A 23,347-nucleotide genomic window follows, 5' to 3' on the forward strand; every position below is an offset into this window, starting at 1 on the left:
CTCTGACATCTTCCTGTTGGTTTTTCATAACTGTCCAACAATCACATAATAACCAGTAAATCAATTTAAAAAAAAACAAAACACAGAACACAAAGTGGGACCTTCCTCTCTTGACGCCGCCTGACCATCTGCTGAGGACCTCCTTTCCCAACCTCCAGAGTGGAAAGGTGAGCTGGGGTCAGGCCCTGCCAGGCCTAGACTCCTCGACTCCTGGAGAAAATCAGTAGAACCGCGCTGGTCTGACCTCCATAGACAGCCCCCCCTTACCTCTCCCCCTGAGAATGCGAAGGCACCCCAACTTCCCTGTGTCCTTGATCACATTCCTAATGCAGCTCTCACACTTGCTCGAAGCCCACCTTAACAGAACCCCAACTTCTCTCAAGCACTAGCCCAGAACCCCAAACGTGAGAAACAACTATCTGTGAAGTAGAAACAAAGCCTTCGCTCTCCAGTTACCGACTTTTTCCCCCGTTGATAGACACACAAACCGACCTTCATTTAGTTAAAAAATTGTTTGAATCCATTTTTTAAAAAACACTTTCATAAATATCCACCCACTAATGAGACACTCTCAGATGTGTCACAAATATGCGTCTGTTCATTTGTTTCATGCCATCGTTAATGCGAGTGTACTTTTTATGAAATTTAATTTCTCAATCTATTTATGGTTTTTAATTTTCTAAGTCATTAACGTTCACATGTGGATTCTCACTGCACTTCTGGGTGAAAACGTTTCATGGAAAAAAACCCCACACGTTTTACTGAAAGCAGCACATTTGTCACGGGCTGAATGAGGCAGACGTATGAAATTCAAGCCCTAGTAACGGCATCATTCACACTCTCCACCATAGAGGTAACTATCCAGCGCGGGCCTCCTTTTCTGAAAACGGAAATGCAGGTGGCATCAGCATAAGCAATGGGCTTCATTTTCATGTTTATTGACTAAAGAAAGTAGCGGATTCTTTTAGGAAGGGCGTTGGTGTTCAGGATTCATCTGACAGAAGGTGAGGGGGACTGAATCCTACGCAATCAGGACCCGCCCTGGTCCTGGGCGTTCTGACTGCAGAAAGCTCTGCTTTTGCCAAAAAGCCCTTCTGATGCTTGAAAACACAGCGTTCCCGGAAAGGAACCTCGGGCTCGATTTCTCACCCCACGCAGCTTCATTCTGGCCAGGCCTGAGGGCAGAGAGGTGAATGTGAATGAGGTAACTTCAAAATTATTGCTTAAAAATCGGATATGAGCAATCTCAATGCCCAGTTTTAGAAGATGCAAAATCTCTGTATTTCCCACGTGAGCTGAGCAAGTTAACACAGACGTTTCCCCTGGGTGTATTGAAATATGATTGATGTATAACATTGCATGAGTTTCAGATGTAGGATGATTTGACACGTGTGTCTATTGTAAAATGATGACCCCGCCATAGCCTCAAATCACTTAATTACTATTTCTTTTCTGTGGTGAGGACATTTGAGATTTAATCTCTTAGCAACTTTCAAGGATGCAATAGAGTATGATCAACTATAGTCGCCATGCTGTGCATTAGACCCCCCAGAACTTATTCATCTTGTAAGCGGAGGTTTGTGCCCTTTGACCAACATCTCCCCATTCACCCCCCAGCCCCTGGTAACCACCATTCTACTCTCTGTTGCTGAGTTCAGCTTCTTTAAATTTCACGTGTGTCTTTATCTGCCTGGCTCTTTCACTGAGCATAATGCCCAGGACGTCCATCCATGTCCTTGCAAATGGCAACATTTTATTCTCTTTTATGGCTGAGCAGTATTCCATTGTGTGTGTGTGTGTGTTCACAAATATGCATCACATCTTCCTTCTCCACTCACCCTTGATGGGCACCCAGGTTGTTGCCATGTCTGTGTCTACTGTGAATAACGCTGCAGGGAGCATGGAGGTGCAGGTTATCTCTTCAAGACAGTGATTTCACTCCCTTTGAACGTACACCCATAAGCAGTGACACATTCTTTGGGTGATAAGCAGCTAGTAGGAATGTTTAAGCTACAAAACAATGTTTCAGTCTGTGGTCCCCTTGGTAGGTCCTGTCTCAGTACTGGAAGCTGATGTCTGGTAACATCATCAGTTTGGTGAAGCGTCATTTTTACAAATGCCGAGTCACACTTCAATCCTTTACGTTCCCACCTGCTCAACATGTTCTCCTCCCAGATGAAGCCTTCTTCCATGGTTGATTCATATGCATTTATACCTAACAATTCTCATGAGATGGCCAGAGAACCAGACATTTTTAACTGAGGGTTGATTTCTTTAAAAGCCCCCATTCCACCCTCACCTACCACATTTCATAATCATATGAATCTGAAATTCACTCTTTCTATAACTGAGCTATCAGAATACATATCACACTCACTCGTAAAAGGCATCATTTTCCTCCATTTTTGTAGATACAAGAAAACAAGGCTTAAAATAATCCAAGTGCGGGGTTGGGGGGGGATGAATTGGGAGATTGGGATTGACATGTATACACCAATATGTATAAAATAGGTAACTAATAAGAACCTGCTGTATAAAAAAATGTATACCATTTATGATAGGATTGCAAAAAAAAAAAAGAAAAGGTACATGGGAGGGTATTTTCATCTGTCTTTGTGTCTGATTGTGTTTTACGTTTTTATTAAATGTTTATTCTACCTTAAAAAAAAAAGAGTACCTTATGCTATGATAATTAAATATTATGTTTTCCAAAGAAAAGAATCCAAGTGACTTGCCCGTAATAAAAAGCTGGCCGTTCGCTGAGCTGGAACTCGGTGCTGGACCTGGGCTCCACGCACCGTGTTTCTGCAAGGAGTCGTCCTTCCCGAGGCCTGAGGTCGTGAAACAGAGGCAGATGTGTCTCATCACAAGCTTTCATACTGAGGCAGGAGTGAAAATGAAGCCACATGTGAACTTGACATCTTCGGTATTAGGGGACAAAGGTCACCGCAAACTTCAAATGACCAGGAAGAAAGTCCTCACAAAATTCCAGCCTGTGGACGCTGAGAGGTCGGAGGTACGGGTGACACCCAGACAAAAACCCCCAGAAAGGAGACTCCCCACACCAGGTGCCAAACACAGAACACGGTATTCAAGCTGAATCTGGACAATTTGGGAATAAGAATAAATAAGGACAGTAAAATATTACAATCCACTGAATAAAATAGGAATCCGTGGGTCCAATCTGAAGATGATAAATATAGACATTCACATAGACATAAGCACAACACGTAAACCCACGCCCGACGGGGAGGGGGCCCTCGCTCAGAGCCCGATGCTGAGTAAGAAGCCTGGAGGGTGCGGCTGTCAGAAACACCACCTTCCTCAACGCTCCAACGAAGATGGATTCAGAGGAGACTTATCTGTGCGCGCTAAATCCATGTGGGAAAGCGCCGAGGAGAAGGGTGTTTACCTGGTCCTAAAGTGCCCCCGCAGACGGCGGCCTGTGAGCCACAGGGACACAGACAGAGCAGCTACCCCGGGTCGTCCGGGGAAATTCAACTTCCGGTGAAGGACGGTGGGGTATCGTGCTTCTGGACGTGCCCCCCGGGGAGGCCGCCGCACCCCGTGGTAGGGGGCTGGCTGATTTTGTGTGTCACCTGGGCAGGGCTGAGGGATACCCAGAGAGCTGGGAAAACAGTGTTTCTGGGCGTGTCTGTGAGGTCGTGTGTCTGGAAGAGATCAGCATTTGAATCTGCAGACTGAGTGAAGATCACCCTCCCCAGCGTGGGCGTCTGCATCCAATCCACTGAGAGCCCGAATAGAACGAAGAGGTGGAGAAAGGGAATTCGAAGTCCGGTCTGCTCCTGCCCTCGACTTCGGAGCGCCTTTTTCTCAGGTTTTGGACTCAGACCAGGAACCCCATCGGCCCCAGATTCTCAGGGCTTGGGACCCAGAGGGAATTTTACCACGGCTAAACAAAAATGACTACTTAAACTAAAAAATAAGCAAGTTCTTTCTAACTAAATAAAGGTCAAATATAGAGAAATCTGCCTGGGCCTACCCTTGCCAACGATGTTCTTGGAAACACTGGTGCACTTTGCAGTAATAAGAAACTCAGCTAAAGATCACCTGTACAACAGAAGAGGTAAAAATGATTTTAAAAATTCGTATCGAGACTCACAGAAGCCTGCTCAGCTGGCTGGCGTTATGAGGGAGGGACATACTTACATTTCAGGATTTCTTTGATTACCTTAGGAAAATATAACCCAATGTCACAGAGTTTGGATTGGCCTTAACGACACAGAGAGAGAATATTCTGGACTCTCAAAGCTTTCTCTGTTACGGAGCAATATGTTTAATACAAAACTAAAATACGGAGATAGGATTTTTATGCCAGAGGAATTTCAGCCTCTTTCCAAAAAAGGGAGGAAAGTTCAAAGAAAGGATATGTTCATCCCACACATTTTTAAATCTTCACCAAGAGATCTTCTGTAAACAGCCAAGCTTCACGTTTCCTCCCATGACCACTACTGCGATCGTTTCAAAAGCGTTTTCTTCCCTTCGAAATGCCTTAATTAACACACTCAAAAAGCACGCGGCCATCTACGTATTTTGTTTTCCCGACGGTGATTTTACACCCAGTGGACATTTCTAAGCCCGCACGAGACGTCACCTTCCCAGTCCAGTAGCCTCGGGCCCAAGTCCTGACGCGGAAGCTGCTGGGGGTAGCGGGCTGTGCTGGGAGTCTGGTCCCCGCCCCGGGCTCCCGGCTTGGGGTGCATCACCCGCTTGTTCCAGCTGTGAAGCTGCACTGTGACCCGTAATTAAACAAGCCAGAGGGGAGCAGGCAGACGTGCTGGGGACGCGATGGTACAGGAGAGACACCGCAAGTTGCCTTTGAAAGTTTTATTCACCTGAAGCCAAGAGAGAGCTGGCAGTACGAGGCACACACCCTGTCCCACCAGCATTTCAGCGCCCCTAGGCCTGAGGGCACTAGAGGGCACGACCCCAGGGCAATGTCAGCTCACCTCCAACCCACCCCGCCCAGCGCCTGCAGACACAGCGGTGCAGCCTCCCGGAAAACATTCGCGTTTCCGCTTAGAAGGACAGAAACCCCTAACCACCAAACACGAAGACTAAAACCGTAACGCACGATTGACTATCAAGCCACGCTGGATGTCGCGGGCCCTCGTCACCTGCTGGGAACAAGCACCCGCGCCATCTGGCTCCTGGGCCGCCCCTCACTGGGTGGTCGAGGGCGTGGACGCGGCGATGAGCTTGGGCTTGGCCTGCTGGGGCAGCACCACGTCGGGGATCTGCTCCCCGTGCTTGTACACGCTGACCGTCACGTCGATCTTCTCGCCCCCGTACTTGTTCTTGACGTGCATGCTGTACTTGCCCGAGTCCTCGGAGGTCACGCCCTTGATGGTCACGGAGACATACTTGGACTGCTCCACCTTGACCACGAAGTGGTCGCTCAGCTCGATGACCTTGTCGTTCTTGAACCACACCACGTCCGGGTCCGGGTTCCCGAACACCGTGCAGGCCAGGTTCAAGGTCTTGGGGGGAGGGTGGGCAGAGAGGGGAGAGTTAGAGAAAGAAAAGCCTGGCGGCCTCCGAGCAGCCTGGGCCCTCCACCCACTCGGCTACTGATCTGCCCTTCAGGACATTTATTTAGTCAACACGCTCTTTACGTATGTAGGCACCACACTAGACACCAGGGATCCAAAAAGAGCAGGAAGTTCACAGCTTCCTGGGGCAGCTGGAGAGAAGACTCAAAGGTAATCTTTTCTATTTATTCCCAGATCTAATCCATGCGTAAGTTGATTAAAGAATTTGAAGGTAATCAAGCTCTGGGTTTTCCGGTTGATATTTTTAGCCTGGTTCTAAATTTCCTTTATATTCAGACTCATGGGTTCCCTTTACCAGTTCTTCTGGCACATCCAGAGACTGCGTTGTCTTAGGATAAACTGCATTGTGGACACTTAGCAAAGCATGCTTTCGGTCCAGGATAAAATAAAACTAGTGCTAATCCTCAGTCCATGACCTCCAGGTACAGCTCACCAGGTTTTCCTCAGCTGCTAAAGAAAAGGGCTCTACATTTCCGTGTTTTGGCCTAATAAAAATTCTCTCAAGTAGCTATGTCCCTGTGACACTGAGATAGAATCACTCAAGCACCCAGAGAAGTACCAATTAGATATCAGTAATTCCAGTGACAGGTGACCGATTAGCACTCCAATAAATGGTTTCCATTATACACCCCAAAATGACCTTGACAACTGGAGCGGAGATTGCTCTTTTTATTTCACACTTGACAAGGCGGCTCCCACCTTCACATGAGGCGGGTGGGTCGCGTGGGCGAGGGTGTGGGTGTGGCCCACCTGCCCCTTCATTCAGGCCCTCGACTGGCCCCGGGACCCGTGGCGTCAGAGCCAGGTGGACACCGGGGCTGGAAACACCAGGTGTCACAAACACACCATGTAATGTGTCTCCCCGTGGTGGGAAAGGTGCTCTGTGTGCATTCGGAGGGTTAGACTATTCCCTCCTTTGAGGACACAAGTTTCCCAGAGGCAGCCTGGGCCCAGCAGGACCCAGGACGCCCCACCCCGGCTGCTGGCACTGGGCCTGCCGTGGGGGCCCCCCGCGTCGGCCGCCCTCCCTGGGCACCCCGTTGCCTGCCCTCACCTTTCCCTCCATTATGGTCACCACGTCGGGTAAGCCGCCGAGCACCTTGCCGCAATCTGCAAGAGCAAAGCGACTCGGCTGAGAAAACCGTCCACGGGGACGATCCTGGGGGTCGGGCCCTGGGCTGAGCACCGGGGGGCACAAGGGGAGCTGGGAGGGGAGCGCTGGCCCGGGAGAGGACACAGGGCAAGGCACACGGTAGGGGGACCCGTGCTAAGGTGCAGGGTGGGAGCAGGGAGTAAGTGACTCCGAGCACAGGGGGCGTGAAACGGTCGAGAGGAAACACGGCCGCGAGCCGGGCGTGAGGAGGAAGGTCTCACCAGGGGCTCAACACAGGGCAGACCCCGTCCTTCTGTAATTTAGTCGGGAATTGGGGGCCAGGCCTCTGGAGAGGGGATTTTGCAGGGGGGTGTACTGCAGGTATATTTTCATTTTCTGTCTCCTGTGATGCTCTGACATCGTAAGTCCCGCCTGGCTGGGCAGAGACAACCCCCCGCCAGCCAAGGGCCCAGCCAGGAGCCCGCCTGTGACCTATGCCAACAGCCGGCCAGGCCCGGCCTCCTCCGCCTGCCCCGCCCCCGGGGAGGTGACACTCCTCTGCCCGAAACACCCAGGCCAGGTGCCCAGAGGCTCGGGACAGCCCTGTCACCCAAAGCCCAGCAAAATCACTAAAACCAGCCAATCGTACGTGTTCCCCCCGCCCCGCCTGCCTTTCCCCTGGAAACCCCAGTAAAGGCCGTGCCCTCAGTCTTCCCTCCGTCCCGTCCTCTGCCCCCTGACCCCCTGGCCATCCCCCCACGTGCCCGGCGTGGCCCTGCCTCTAGGACCCGAGAGCCCAACAAACCGTCCTTCCTGGGCCTGTCCTGAGCCTCCTCCGGCGGCCGCTCCTGACTGAGCAGCTCGTAAAAGGACACAGAACAGGTGGCGGAAGGTGAAGGCAGAAAGGAGGCCAGGGAGGGGGGAGGGGGGAGGGGGGAGGAGGGGGAGGGGGGAGGAGGGGGAGGGGGGAGGGGGGAGGAGGGGGAGCTGGAAGGCGGGCTTTGGGGAAGCAGGGGCTGTGGACAGTCCTGAGGGTTTCCAAGCAGGCCACAGGGTTCGCTGTCTATCATTTAATGCACAAAATGAACACTCTTAAGTACAGACCCTCTGCCCCACCCAAAATAATATTTTGTGCTTGTTATAATCTAACATGTACTTACTTTTCTCTGCAAAAGCAGCTGACCTGAAAATTAAAGGGGGGCAGAGAGCATAATAAATAATAAAAGAGTCATGAGCAAATGCTATCAACCAAAAGCATCACACATTTCAGAGGTTTGCTAGAGATGAAAGCAAAATGAAGAAGGAAACGTGTTTGCTTCTCCTAGAAGAACGCATTCGGGTCACAGGGTCTGAGGACCCGTATGTATGGACTTTTCCTGCCGTTTCCCACTGCCCTGTCTTCCAGCTGATAAAACTCACAGAAAAGTTTCTTTTTTCACCAGATTACATTGGAGATTTTTAGATATTTTTGAAAATGTTGGTATTTGATTTACCTAAATCGTCCATTCATCCATTCAACAAATATTTACTGAATAACCTAGTATGGGACAAAGAGTGTTCTCGGTGTCGGATGCTCTAAAATTTAGACACACGTTTAGAAATCCCCCAGTTATTCTTTAAAAAGTTGCTCTAAACACTGGGATATTACTCAGCTAAAAAGAAATGAGAATTTTCCGTACCTTCCTCTCAATTTTGCTGTGAACCTAAAACTGCCCCAGAAATATAAAGTCTTAAAAAAGAACCTAAATATATAACATTAAAAAATTGCTCTGTGTGATGTGTTGCTATAATTATACCTATTTCAGAAATTCAGCATTTAAATTCATTTAAATTAACCCAGGGTTATTATAACTCTACAATTAATTGATAGATGCATTTACAGTTTGGAAGAATGCCTTCTTCTAGATACTGAATGGCTTAATTGTTATTTTTATCCCAGTTCCTAGGAGTATCACATTCCTTGGGTCAGCTAGGCATCCATAGATGTTCCCACACTCAGCCAAAATGACACCACGTCAACTGGACCCCAGACGGAAACATAATAGCCAAGCATGCAAATCTTACTTGAGCCGCTGGAATTCGGCAAGTGCTTCATCAAAAGCTGCAAGGAAATATTTTGTACATCAGTAACCGTCTGAACGGGTTCGGCTTTTATTCATTCCCTTAGCTGCTCTGCTCATGAGTTTGCTTAATGAAAACTGACTGGTTTGCTTAATGAAATAGCCAAATGAATCAAGTAATCTTCTCTGAATGAAAATGGTAAAATCAAATTGTTTCCCTCTCAGCATCCTTGATCACTAAGGTAATCCCTAAGTACAAAATTATTAGGTACTAAAGAATAATGATCTTACCAGACAGGTCGAGGGACCGCTGATGGTTATTTTTGCCGTCAAAAATCTCGAAGGTGTATTTCCCTTTGTCCTTCTCGGTGGGCTCCCAGATACGCAGCCAGGCCATCTCCTCACTCCCGCCAACCCTCATGCGCTCACTTGATGCAATCTTAGCATCGCTTTGAAAAAGTCACAGGGACATACTCAATTTAGAATCTCATGTTATATGTAAGATACCTGCGGGGCAATATTACACATCTTTCCGGGGGCGCCTCCTCTAACTTGCTAGAGCTGATGTCATCATAGATTGTTCTGGATATTATACATTTACTAACTATATCAGCAGCTCAGCTCTGAAAACCTTCTGAAATTAAATCTGATACTTAGTTTTTAAAGATACCTTGTGGTTTAACATATGCTTGTTGGTAATAGGTAATAGACTATCAAATACTCTAGACAGTATGGCATTTTTCTGCTCAAAAAGTTAAAAATAGAGTCACCATGTGATCCGGTGGATGCACGCCCAAAAGAATTGACAGCAGGGGCTCCAACAAATATTCGTACGCTCATGTTCATAACAGCATGACTCACGGTAGCCAAAAGGTAGAAACAACCCAAGTGTCCATCGACAGATGATGGATAAACCAACTGTGGTCCATCCATATAATAGAATATTATTCAGCCTTAAAAAGGGAGGAAATTCTGACACCTGCTACAACATGGATGGGCCTGGAGGACATTATGCTGAGTGAAACAATCCAGTCACAAAAGGAGAATTACTGCGGCATCAGCACAGCCAGGACGAGGGGTACATGCTGCACTGGAGGAGGAGTCCACCGAACGCCAAACCACACGCAACCCGCTGGGCGCCCTTCTCAGAGCCCTAACCCCCTCTGGGCTCTGGCGCAGGAGCCCACGGCCCCCTGAGCCAGCATGTGCACAGCCTGGCGCGTGACCCTGAGCTCAGCTCCAGAAAGGAGCCACCCGCCTTCCATCCTAACCCCTGACCTGAGTTCTGACCCCGCCTCTGTCACAGCCCCGACGCCTTGCTGGACTGGGCAGAAATGTTGTTCCCAGACACCATGTGAAGCCACCAGCCAGCAGAGGGCTGGCAGAAGACACCCCCTCCCACCTGGCTCCCCCTCCCAGCTCAGAGCCCCCAGCCTGGCTCCACCCCTGGGGTAAATTCCAGAACCCTCCCTGATCAGCAGTCCCACCCTCACCCTACACCTGCTACGGCTGGCTTCTGCTGAATTAGCCAACTTATAAGAAGGCAAACAAGTCCTGGTAGCAAAGCACAGCTGCTGGCTGCATTGAATTTGTTATCACTGCTACCCCCTAGACAGTGACTTTGGCTTGAAGGACTATTTGTTACTGTTTTGGGACTTAAATGGGCCAAGTCGGATAAAACCTCTTCCTTGGTTTTATTATTTGATCACAAAACATGACCAAATCCCTTCACCCCCAACTAAATTTAAAACATCTTACGTTAAGGTAAGAAAGAGGAAGATGGAAGAAAGCCTAGGTGTGTCTGCTCATTTGTGCGAAAGAAACCCAGGAGATGGGTCCCTGCAGGGGGTGGGGAGGGGCTGGAGGAGAGGGTGGGGAGGGGTGGTGGGCGCACCTGCACGGCGGCCCCGCATCTCCCCTCCCCCAGGGAGCTCCAGGCTTCACTGAGATTTCAGGGGCCTCTGCATGCGAAATTTCCCAGGTTGAATTAAAATCCAAAGTGTTTCCTTCTATAAAGAGGCCACGTGGCGTCTTCAGTGGCTGTGATGTTTCTAAGTCTTCAGTGGTCCATACTTAGCAATTTGAGGTCTAGCCCTTCCTCGATGACAGAGTAATTTCACCTTTGAGCAAGAGAACAAAATCCTTTTGCGAAGGGACATGTCTGCTGAGTTCCCCTTTGTATGCTTCTAAACTCGTTTGAAATAGGTTTCAGCCCTTCTTCTAAGTGGCCCTCGATGTCTTACTCAGCATTTCATCAAAGAACAATCGGCCTTGCTGACACCCACATTTCCCCAAATCCTCATCATTCTCTATTGATTTCTCGCCACCCATCAGCACAGAATGTTCAGGTCCACAGCTTGAGTCTCCCCTGGGCGTCCCTGACTCTGTTAGGTGGGCCATTTAGCATCCAGCAGCACACTGTATTTCTTTCTTTTTTAAAAAATAAATAAATAAATTTATTTATTTATTTATTTATTTTTGGCTGTGTTGGGTCCTCGTTGCTGCACGCGGGCTTTCTCTAGTTGCGGCGAGCGGGGGCTGCTCTTCGTTGCGGTGCGCGGGCTTCTCATTGCAGTGGCTTCTCTTGTTGTGGAGTACGGGTTCTAGGCGCGTGGGCTTCAGTAGTCGTGGCTCGCGGGCTCTAGAGCGCAGGCTCAGTAGTTGTGGCGCAAGGCTTAGGTGCTCCGCGGCATGTGGGATCTCCCGCAGATTGTACTTCAACAAATGTTTTATATTATTCTCTATTTTTCCAAGTGTTGTCTAACAAGAACTTACTTAATAGTCAAATAGTGAAAAATAACCAAGGTTATATTTCAGTGATAGAATATAACTATAAAATAAAGTTTAACATAGCATTGAATACTATTTAATAGTCAAGTAGTAAAAAAATAACTAAAGGTTATATTTTAGTTATTAAAGAACTGAAGAAATACTTGTGTTGATTCTGCTTGGAGAAGAGAAAGCACGGCAACAACCACTTCCAGAAGTCCGTGGAAATCTGCAACACAACCGCGAGCTCTGTTGGTCTCTAGGGATGGTTTCTTCTGATACAACTTTTTTGATGAGGCAGACATGTGATCCGAGCCCTTATCTCTCAGTCTGTCTGTCGGCCTGCAATCAGTCCCCTCCTTTCGGCTGGATGGCCCTCAGCACCGTAGTGGCCAGAATCAGACCAACTAGCGTTCGATCCCTGCTCTTTCACTTACTAGTTGTGTGACTTTGAACGAATGATTTCTCTTCCTCTTGCAAAACCTCAGTTTTCACATCTAGAAAATGTGAGTATTAATACCAAGCTCATAGGGCTTCTGTGAGGGTTAAATGAAATCACGTGCGTGAAGTGTATAACACACAGTAACACAACATACATGTACCCGCGTGCCCGGGCACGTGTTCACGCGGGGTGTGGCATGTATTTAACCTCTGCACGCCCGGCACCCAGCACAGAGCGAGCCGTGCCCTGGGAGGCAAAGCTGGAGAAGCAGCAGCCTCCTGCAGGGGACAGACGCGTTTACCAGGGAAGATAAGACACTTATCACAGCTGCACACAACTTACTGCAAGATGATAGGCTGTAAATAACAAAGAAGCCCAGAGAAGGAAGTAATTCATTCTCCTTTTCCAGGAGAGGTCTGATTCAGCTAGAAATAGACATTTACTCATCGGTTTTAAAAAATAAATCCTTATCAACGATTACATCACAAAACTACACCAGAGTTTCAGTCTTCAAAGCTCCTGTTATTAGAGTCCTCTAGAAAAAGCCACTTCCCCACAAACCCCTTAGTATGGGATCTGCAGTGACTACACCCGATACAGATTTCCATACTAACTACCAAAAGCAGAGACGCAGGATTCCAAACACAGATGCACTAAGTCGTCAATACGTCCTCTTAGTTTATGCTTCTGATCATAACATCTAAGACAAAAGCACAGCACGTCAAAATGTAAATAGGAAAAAGATATCCCAAGACATTTATCCATTCAGCACTTCGATTTACTCACGAATAGATTCACCTAAATAATGCTTTTTACAAGTAAAGTAGTCATAAGCATGAAGTTTGCCTTTTGAAATGTTAATTAGGGAAAATAACATCTAAAGGCACGACGTGGACACTCTGAGGTCCCAGTCCGTGGAGGAGCAGACGATTTTGGTATATGGACATCACTGAAAACTTGGCCTGCAAGTACTGCCCATGTCCTCAGGTTAGAGACAGACACCACGGTCCCCGCTCCATCCGCCCCCTTTGACGGGGTGCGTTAGAGATAACCCTGGGGGGATGGTCGGAAGGGCAGACCCCAGGGGGCTGGGGGCAGGCACTCGTCCACACGCTGTGACCATAATGAGAGTCTCCAGTGTTTTAGTAGCGAACACGCCCACCTGGACAGGCAACCAGCAGCAGACATGAAATACAGAGAAAACCTGCTGTTTGTACAGGGCTTCATCTCTCTCGCTTTCTTCTTTTACGTACAATTAAGTTTGTTTTGGTCCTTTTCTTTTTAATCAATCTAGTGAGAAACCAACAGACTGGAAACCTGGAGCATCTTTTCCAAATATTATTTTTCCATTAGCTCTGCTGGATTCCAGACAAAATGTGTATCACCAGTAAAACCACCTTTGTCCAAACCAAGACACTGAAGAACTTTGTCTCCAGTACCTTCAGGCACTTCTTTATCTTTCTCCTTCTCCACCACCCCCCCGCCCACCCCCCCACCCCCCCCACCCCCCCCCACCCCGCCCCAGTTTCTGTGATGGTCCCGCCCCGAGCCCAAGGCTGTCATCATTTCTCAAAACTACAAAGTCTTGAGCAGACTTGGCTATGAGCGCGTGTCCAAGCCGTGAGCCCTGGGCACCGCCCCATGGATGGCACGGCCACAGTCCACGGCACGTGGACACTTACTTGCGGTACCAGTTCACTTTCATTTCTTCGCTGAAATATTTCATGAAACACTGAAGTCTTATTTCTTCTGCGGTGCAGACTACCTTCAGTGGAGAAGCAGAGGGTCCTGCAGAAAATAAAACATGCTCAGATCTGAGGAAAGCAGTCTGTGCTGTGTGAGAATGGACAAGCCCTGAGGCCAGGTTACATCCTGCTGTAAATGCATCCTCACGCATATATTCTAACATCCATCAGCCACAAATTCTTACAATTTGCCCAGGCCATGTTCATTCATTAAATAAGCTTTTGCCACACCAAAATTAACTGAAAATCTCTTTGACAATAGCATCAAGGAACTCAAATGGCCCCAAGAAAATATTCCCTAAGGGCACTTCTCACATCCCTGACCACTTCCATCCAGACATTACCACAGGAATCAACTTATAAATTAGACCACACACAAGCTTCCCATATAGATGGGATTCCAAACTGACGGGGTCTGCCCTGTCTGCAAGATCGCACCCACCTTCTTGCATTTCTCCCCTCCTTCTTCCTGGCATTTGCTAAAACAACCTTTTCCCTGAAGGGAATGGAGCCTCCAGGCACTCAATCCCCTATAGAACTTTCTGGAAAATCCATGTAAATGATGTAGGGATGGGAATCCCCTTATGGAGCTCCGTGGCTGGAGCCCGTCTAGCTGAATGCCCCACCTCTGTGGCCTCTGGCGTCCTCTTTCTCTCTACTCTTGCCCAAAGAGAAAGGCAGAAAATGATTTTTCCAAACCCCTTCCTCTGCTTTGCTTCTCCCTACGTGGGGGAGGGCAGTGGGCTGACCAGATGCAGAGGGTAACAAGCTGCACATCCTTGAACACGAAAATACGGAAACGTTGCAGTCTTAAGGAGGCCGAATAGCTTAAAGTCAAGGGTCATTTTTCAGACTACACTTGCAGTCGATAAATGATCACGAGCCCACAAGGTTTTCCAATCAAGCGGGGAGGAGGGAAGGGTACCATCCATGAAACGGACAGACAGAAGGAGAGCAGTTCTCAGCTCAAATGCAAGGATGGTGCCTGGCACTTTCCCTAAACACTGAGAATCAAGCCCTGCACACAGAATTAAACTCTACCCCACAGAACCAGACGGGTTTCATTTCATCTAGAAAATCAACAGATAATTAACTTCACCCACCACAGGGAGGAAAGGATGGCAGGATGCATGTTCCAAGTAATCAGATTACAAGAGCCTGATTTCCAAGAATGATGCTGACCAGGGCAACATGACCTAGGAAGTTGTATCCTTATTTTCTGATTTTATACCCGCTGCATCCTTACTGAGCCTTGATTTTGTCGGTTTAAGGGGCATTTATATCTTATTAGACAAAATTTAACCAGATAGGTATTTAATCTACACAGTCGCCACACCAAAAGTAAGTTCTGCCATTGGTGTTTCTGTTTCACAATTGATTCTTAAAGTTACTTGATTAGACGTTTCAGAGTTCTATAAATATTAAAAATTAAGGTATATAGTTTAAGTTTGGCCCCCTTTAGGTAAAATACACCTTAGATATTTTTGTAAAATTGAAGGATTGCCAGTGTTAAAGAGCTGGGTGGGTAACGTCTTAGAATACACATCTCGTGATGAGGGGGGAGTTCCGAAGTGCAGCAGAAGCAAGACAGGACTCCTAATCTAGGGGACACGAGACTACTCTGCTAGTAGCTAACTGAGTGACCCAGGACAAATCACACAACTTCTCAGTGACCAGAGTTCTCATCTAGATAATGTGGGTCTCTTCTCAGGTTCTGCAAAAATACAAAGAGTCCCTCAGCACGTCTTGTCAGATACAGTTAATGGAGATGCCGAAAACCTAACCGACGAGTTTGAGTCTCCAATCGTGCGTTCTGCGTCTCAAAAGTCAGCATGGAAATGAAGAGAAATGTCCAAGGCATGTACACACATACACAGAAGCATGTGCATGTTCACACACACACACAAAGCACCATCCACGCAGAGAACTGTAACTTTGGCTTCGATTTTTATAACGGGTTTGTTTGCAGCCAGAGAATTATAGAACTTTACATCTGGATGAGAACTTGGATGTCGCCTTGTCCAAATTCCTGATTAGAAGGATGAGGAGGTTGAGGAACCCTAACTCTCTCCATAACAGCAGGTTTGCTTTGCAGCCGAGCACAGACTTTAACCTTCGGGACACGAAGAACAAACAGTTCTGTTCTGTGGGCTGCTCGCTGACCCGGCAGGAGAGCCTCCTACGCTCTGCCATCCACAAGCCACTGCAGGATCCTCTCTGTGGGATCAGGGTCGGGAAGGTGGAAGCCCGGGAGGCTGACGTGAGGATCCCATGTTTATCCAAAGCCTCTAGTTGGCCCTGAAATTCGAACAAAATTTGGGGGGGGGGTGGTCCCCAAGAAGAGCCACTGATTGCTTCCCAACATGCAAACCCCAGAGGCTGTTTGGTCTTAGAAGCTCCGGGAACACTATCTCCCCACACCCCGCGCCCCCACCCAAGCTGTGAAGGGGAATTTGGTTTAAAAGCCAAGGAAACGAATAGGGAAACGTTTCTGTGCTCCAGGAAACAGGAAATCACTGTTCTGACAGCTCTCTACTTGAGAACTCAGAAGACGTACTCCTCGTATCAGCCCAGCTTTACGCCTGACGCTGTTCCAAGGAACTATAGAATCTGACCCAAAACGCCTGTCCCGGGCGGAGCTGGACCCTCGTTCAACAGGCAGAGGCCACCAGGCACCCGACACGCACGGCCAGACCGCGACTCGCGTCACAGCGTCCACGTGACCGTCGGCAGAGCGCGGAGGACGCGGACCCATCTTCACCCCGGCTGTTTCAGGAGCGACGCGCTCAGCGCTGTCTGCTATCAGTTAGACCAACTCGGGGCTGCATGAGGTCTAAAAAGCCACTGATTGCAGGCGACAAGAGCCCACTTGGAACCCGAGCAGGAATCATGGCATTTTCAAGGATTACGGATATTCCTGGGGGGTGGGGGTGGGGGGGGGGGGTCTCTGAGCTGCAGGGAAGAGGCCTGTGGAGACGACGGCCACTTCCCGGCCACCCCGGGCGTGTGGAGACCGGGCCGTTTTCTGCGATCTGGAGCACGGGCCACCTCCACGCGCGGTAGGCAGGGGGAGGAAGAGTGAGGGTGTGTGTACGTGTGAGCGTGTCTGAGGATGTGCCTGTGTGTCAGCACCCCCCAGGGCTCTCAGAAGACACAGAAGAGGCAGAGACACACCTTTCCTGAGGTCAGAGGACGGAGGATGGAGGTAACCGAGGTCCCTGATGGACGCAGCAAGGGGATGTGGGAACCACAGATGTCACACCCGGACCGACACCCCAGGCGGCCACGACACCTCAGGGCTGCGGGGAAAGGCGACTGCAGCCTGAGCGGGACGGCCGGGAAGATGGGGCGGCTCTGGGATAACGGGCCGCGCACGTGGGCTGCGGAGAAGCCCCCGCTTGCTACTAACACATCCACATTGTAGATCAAGTAACACTTGCTCTGCTCCTTTCCGGCTGCAACAGCACTGAACATGCAGCATCCAGTAGACCCAGGGCCTGGCTCCTCGGGAGGACAGAGGCTGAAACTGGTGATGTCGCGTGCCCCGTGCCTTCTCTCTGTCCGCCCCACTAACTCTCAGTAAGACGCACGTGGTCCTTCCAGGCTCAGGCATCTGGGACCCAAGATCACGAGAATACAATGGGAAACTACCTTCTGTGTTGCTCTGTCCCCTTCACTGGTACCTTCACTTTTCAAGACACCACGATCAATCGCATCACCAATGTTACAGGTCACATGATGCTTTAATGCAAGGTCATCCCATGGAGAATAAGCGTGAAGCTGCCTTTCAAGTGGCTTAATGTACCTTCGCAAAGTGGCATGTACACCATGGAGTGGCATTAGGCCCATTAATAATCATCAGGAGTAAAACTCATTCAAAATGTGGTCATCTATGTGACAAGCAAAAGCAAAAAGGAACAGTCTACCTTACGGGGATGTTTTGAGAAAGTGATGAAAAAATAAACATCAGAAGTTTTCCAGAAGAATGACCAAAAAACCTTACAGGGCAGCAGTTGAGCTCAGACCTGGGAGAGATGTGAGCTTCTGGTCCTGACTCTGGCTGCCAGAGCCCCATGGTTAAGCCACCTAACTGCTCCAGGCCTTAGGTGCCTGATCAGATGATATCAATTAGGTCATCTCTAGAAAGCCCACAGCTGTAAAATTTTATAATCAGCAGAAAGCCCTCTACAAATATAAGCTATTATTATCAAATTAATAACCAATATCTTTGTACTCACAGTTTCCATGGAAGGGTAAATAGAGAGGAAGAATTTATTTGCAAAGCTAAAAAGTGGTTTAGTATGTATTAAACCAGACACAAAACCAGAGGCTTCAAAATTCATTATTGCTATTCAGCATTTGTAATGCAGACGCTGATAGCAATTATGGACAAAGCATCATCGGAGTTGACCTAAGGCAAATTACAAGAAGTGGCTAATTAGGGACTCCAAACTGAGTTTGTTTTGTCTCTTTTTTTGTTTTTAAGAAAAACATATTCTGCATATAATGCCGAAAACCCCCTTAAAAAGCATCACCGAGGCAGTCAGATAACTGGTCTGCCGTTGAATCTGGGGCCTGTTCACAGGAGATGCACTGTGGTTCCATTAGCTGTGGGAAATGCCCTTCTCAGGAAATAGCGATTTTAGCACCAAAATGACTTGAAACTTAGAAGGCATTTACTTACCACAGACTCTACTGATGGCCAAAATCATATCCTCGTACACTGAAAGGAAGAAGGAAACGTACCATTACGATGCCTAATTTTATCAGCAGCATTTTCATGTTTAATTAAATTGATACAGGAAATCAGGAAGTTCATTTGAAAAATGAAACATTAAAACGGCAATAGTTATCCATAAAAGGCTCATGTGTGGCGATAAATCCTTCTAATCTACTCACTTTTTAAACAAGGAACAAGAACATTTTGCTCGACATAAATCCGACCATACATTTAATTGAACCTCTTCATCACTGTTTCGATCATTTTAATACATTTGTCACAGGATAGAACTTGGCTCCTGATGGTGTAAGACGGCATTTCATTGAAGCCCAGAGTAATATCACACCTTGTTCTAAAACACTCAAACAGCTTTGAATGCAACTCAAGTACAAATCTATTTTCTTTTCCTGTGTCCCCGCTAAAGAAACAGTATGTACTAGGGATACAGACGCTGTGTCCTCATTACACAGTTCATCCTGCTGGCGAAGTGGATTTCCTTTCAGTAGAAGGAAGAAGAAGGTTTTATTCTACCTTTGTCAGCTATCTCAAGGACAGACACATCTTGACCTCTCTCGTCTTTCAAGGTTGCCTTATATTCACCGCGGTCCTTCTTTGACAACTGCAAATAAAACACATCCCATATGTACGTAAAACTGACGCCACGATACAAAATGTAATACAGGCTAATACATTCTCTTTGCAAACCATGGAAATTCAGGAGGCAAACTGGAAGATAATGCAGAATTCACAAGTCGTTTGAGAGAACTTTCTCATCTTGCTTCTATCTGTCTTCTTTAACACAATGTACCTTTGGTAGGAGCAGCTCACAGACCCCCTTCTCCAGATCAGGCGACTTTTCCGGTTCATACAGAGCGTCGTCCTTTAGCCATTTGAAGACGGTTTCCTTCTTGGTGTTTGCAACCTACAAGACAGGAGTCTTACGTTGAGTATGTGAATCGCTGTGGCTCATGAGAAAAAAGTCTATTCTGATTTGAAATCACAGACCTAAAAAAAATCAATTTTTATTATAGACAGTCTCAGACAGAAGCACACGGGAAAGCTGTCGGTTCTAATAATAGCAAATACATTTCTAAATTTCAGCTTCTAAAATAATTAAGTCCTAACAGTTCCATTCGGAAGAACAAATGATTCCTCTTCGTGCTAACCCATGAGATTAGACGGTGCAAGGTTTTTTGGTTCATGTGAGATGTCAGTAATAAAGACAAGATGTAAGCAAGCAGTGTATTTTAAATTTATAAATGATATAAAATATCATTATTGGTCTATAAAACTGTTGAGTGACTGCTTTTTTGGCAACATGACATTGCGGACACACAGACGCAGGGGAAAGAAACTTTAACACAAAACGAGCCCACTGGGCACGAGGAATTTCCTTCTACTAAAATTCCTCGAAATTCAATCTCTGCCATAAGCTTGAACTCGAAACTCAGCTTTGCAGAATTCCAAAGATGAGTAAGCATCTCACGTCACATGCTCTGACCTACACGACCCACGAAGAAGAAGAATTCTGGTTCTGTAGGAGCAGGATGTACTGATCACATTGAATTGTGTGACACGGACCGTTCTGCATTCACATCCCATACAGACTCAACAACACAGATGCCAGCGACAAAAAATAAATTACAAACATTGAGAGCACGTGATTAGTTCCGAGAGTGTAGCAGTGCAACATATTTTAGACTTCCCATAGCAGCTACATCAGTTGCTGTCGTTGGTGACAGCCCTGGGAGACAATCCCCAGACAGCAGTTTCTTCCTTCTGAAGCCAGGACCACGTGGTGACAGTCAGCAGTAGGATGGAGCGAAGCTAAACAATCCCAGCAGACGATGTACTTTGTCCTAACACCTCAAAATCTCCCTTGTGTCCATTTCCACGCCAAGCCAATCCCCGACTCTCTTCCACCTTAATTCAGCACTGCTCCCTCTTACTCTCATTTTCCAAGATACTTACACTGTCGGTCCTTGGGTGCTAAATAAAAACCTTTCCAATGACCTTCAGCCTCTGTTCTCTAAAACCTATATCCTCAGTTACTTTTTTTGTCCTGTAGCTCGGGGGGGGGGGGGTGTCTTCCGTCCCCAAATAACTCATTTGTCGCTGCTCTGAGCTCTCTGCAATGTCTCTACCACTTTTTTTCTTTTCTTCCCTCCTTCCTTCCTTCCTCCCTCCCTCCCTGCCTCTCTCTCTCTTTCTTTCTTTTTGGCTGCGTTGGGTCTTCATTGCTGCGAGCAGGCTTTCTCTAGTTGCAGCGAGCGGGGGCTACTCCTCATTGCGGTGCACAGGCTTCTCATTGAGGTGGCTTCTCTTGTTGCGGAGCACGGGCTCTAGGCTTGGGGGCTTCAGTAGTTGTGGTGCATGCGGGCTCAGTAGTTGTGGCTCGCGGGCTCTAGAGCGCAGGTTCAGTAGTTGTGGCGCACGGGCTTAGTTGCTCCGTGGCATGTGGGATCTTCCGGGACCAGGGCTCAAACCCGTGTCCCCTGCGTTGGCAGGCAGATTCCTAACCGCTGCACCACCAGGGAAGTCCTCTACCACTTTTTCAATACGTGCACCTCACGTGCACATAAGTATCTAGGAAGAGGTCACATCAGGATCCTTTCTGAGACACTGGGTCCTGCCCGACTCTCATTGTCTGAGTGCGTCCTCCCCAAAGCTTTACTGGAGGTGTGTGAGAAATCTCTCTCCCAGATTTCCTTCTGTTCATGACTGAGGTTTCTCTTGCCTTAAACTTTTCTTTTAAAAGATGGTTTTCTGTAAAGTTATAATATGAATACGTCCTCACACTGATTTTTCTCCATGTGTTTTGTTATGTAAGTAAATAGAAAAATAACCACCTGCCAAAGTATTATTAGGCAAAAACCTATGTGGAAGAAGGGTTCACGGAATCACAGGAGTGATGGGACACGAGGATGCAGACTAGGTGGGTTAAATTGCAAAAGACTCACTTCTCAAGCAATAGTTATTCAGCTTCTCCAATATCTGTGTTTAAAGATCTATGACTCACTTTGATCAGGGAACTTAAAATATTATCAAATATTCACAGGAGGGCCTACACCACTAGGAGGATGTCAGAGCACATTGGGAGCAGAATTCCTATTTGTCCCACCGCCATTGTGAGCATGTACTCAGGACACCCTGGTCAGAAAAAAGAGCCAACTGACTACAACATAGCCACTGCCTTAATTGACATTTACCACCGTGTATGTTTAAGGTGTACAATGTACACAACTTGATACACGTATATATTGCAAAATGGTTCCCACAGTGAAGTTAGTTAACACATCCTTCACCTCACATGTTTACCACTGTGTGTATGTGTGAGCGGTGAGAACACTCAAGGTCACTCTCTCAGCAACTTTCAAGTATATAATACAGTGTTATTAGCTACAGTCACCACGCTGGGCATTAGACCCCAGAACTTACTCATTTCATAACTGGCAGTTTGTACCCTTTGACCAACATCTCCCCCACCCCTTAGCAACCACCACTCGTCTCTTTGTTTCTATGAGTTTGGCTTTTTTTAGATTCCACATGTAAGTGAAATCATGTCGTGTCTGTCTTTCTCTGTCTGACTTACTTCACTGAGCTTATTTCCCTCAAGATCCATCCATATTGTTACAAATGGCAGAATGTCCATCTTTTTTATGAGTGAATAATATTCCTGTGTGTGTGTGTGTGTGTGTGTGTGTGTGTGTGTGTCACATCTTCTTTAGTCATTCATTCGTCAGCAGACCCTTGGTTGTGTCCACGTCTTGGCCATTGTGAGCAATGTTGCTACGGACACGTGGTGCAGGTGTCTCTCCACAACAGTGACATCACTTCCTCGAGACGGACTCCCAGAGGTGGGATCGCTGGATCGTATGGTAGCTCTATTTTTAATCTTTTGAGAACCTCCGCACTGTTTTCCCACAGTGGCTGCACCGATTTACATTCCCACCAACAGTGCACGAGGGCTCCCTTTTCTCCACAGTTTTGCCAACATTTGTCATTTCTTATCTTTTTGATGATGGCCATTCTGACAGGTGGCCTTCACCCTTGATTTGTCTTCTGTTTTCCCGCTCAGCGTCTAAACATGATTGAATGTCCCCATCCAGACAGTGGGGAGAGAAGGACTTGACCCCCACGTCCACGACCCGCTGGGACTCCCAGGGTGTGATGGGCTCAGCTCAGTCTTCACCCATCTTCCATCCCATCAGCCAGCGCCGTTCAGACTCCCACCCCCCGGCCACCGGCCCACCCGGACGAGGCGGCAGGCCCCGCGTCAGCCCTCCCCTCACTCAGGACACTGCGGTGTGGTATTCACTCCTTGAATTCCTCTCCTTCTTCATTCCATGAAGACGCTTCTTGTTTCTCCTCTTATTTCTCTGAGGACTTCCCCTCAGTAATTCCCTTAAAAATCCTTCTCTCCTGTTCTACTCTGACAACATGATATTTTCCAAAATTCTCCAAGTTTCCGTTATCTTTCTGTCTCTAAAGGCTGACCTTCAGCAAACCTGACCCACGGGCATCGTTCTCACTGCCACGCGTGTCCTGCCACCTCATAAACCTCCACAGCCGAGCTTCAGCTTGCTGTGAGGGCCGGGCTCATGGTGACGATGGTAGCACACCATATCGCCTGTGCTACAGGCGTAACCAATGAAGTACTTGCAAAACTGAATTTATCCTCAAAATCCTCAGACTTGGTCCTACCCCTGCAGTGCTGGTTAGTTTCACAGCACCACCTGGTCTCCAAGACAGACACCTAAGATCGTCCAAGACACTGTCCTCGCTCACATCCAATTACTCACCAACTCCTGCCGGAACCGTAGCTCCTCAACAGTCTTCCGGCGTATCTCCTACTCTGTGCACATGACCACTATGCTCGCCTGAGTTCCCATCTCTCATTGAGCCTCCCCTCTGGCCTTAAGCAACAGCCAGAGTCATCACACTC

General features: G+C 47.8%; 1 protein-coding gene across 1 annotated transcript in view; it reads right to left on the reverse strand.

Annotated features, from left to right (window-relative positions):
• Window positions 1-5,183: 5,183 nt before the first annotated feature.
• MYOM2 (myomesin 2) overlaps window positions 5,184-23,347 on the reverse strand; it is a 74,647-nt gene continuing 56,483 nt past the window's right edge. Inside the window, exons 28-36 of the mRNA XM_068531989.1 lie at window positions 19,211-19,324; window positions 18,934-19,021; window positions 18,367-18,405; window positions 13,620-13,725; window positions 9,014-9,175; window positions 8,731-8,769; window positions 7,827-7,849; window positions 6,628-6,683; window positions 5,184-5,501 (exon numbers count right to left, since the gene is read on the reverse strand). Of these exons, the coding sequence (XP_068388090.1) occupies window positions 5,184-5,501; window positions 6,628-6,683; window positions 7,827-7,849; window positions 8,731-8,769; window positions 9,014-9,175; window positions 13,620-13,725; window positions 18,367-18,405; window positions 18,934-19,021; window positions 19,211-19,324 (945 nt within the window). The remainder of the gene's footprint in view (window positions 5,502-6,627; window positions 6,684-7,826; window positions 7,850-8,730; window positions 8,770-9,013; window positions 9,176-13,619; window positions 13,726-18,366; window positions 18,406-18,933; window positions 19,022-19,210; window positions 19,325-23,347) is intronic.

Source organism: Eschrichtius robustus, chromosome 21 (assembly GCF_028021215.1).
Source record: "Eschrichtius robustus isolate mEscRob2 chromosome 21, mEscRob2.pri, whole genome shotgun sequence".
In the NCBI taxonomy this organism is placed as follows: domain Eukaryota; kingdom Metazoa; phylum Chordata; class Mammalia; order Artiodactyla; family Eschrichtiidae; genus Eschrichtius; species Eschrichtius robustus.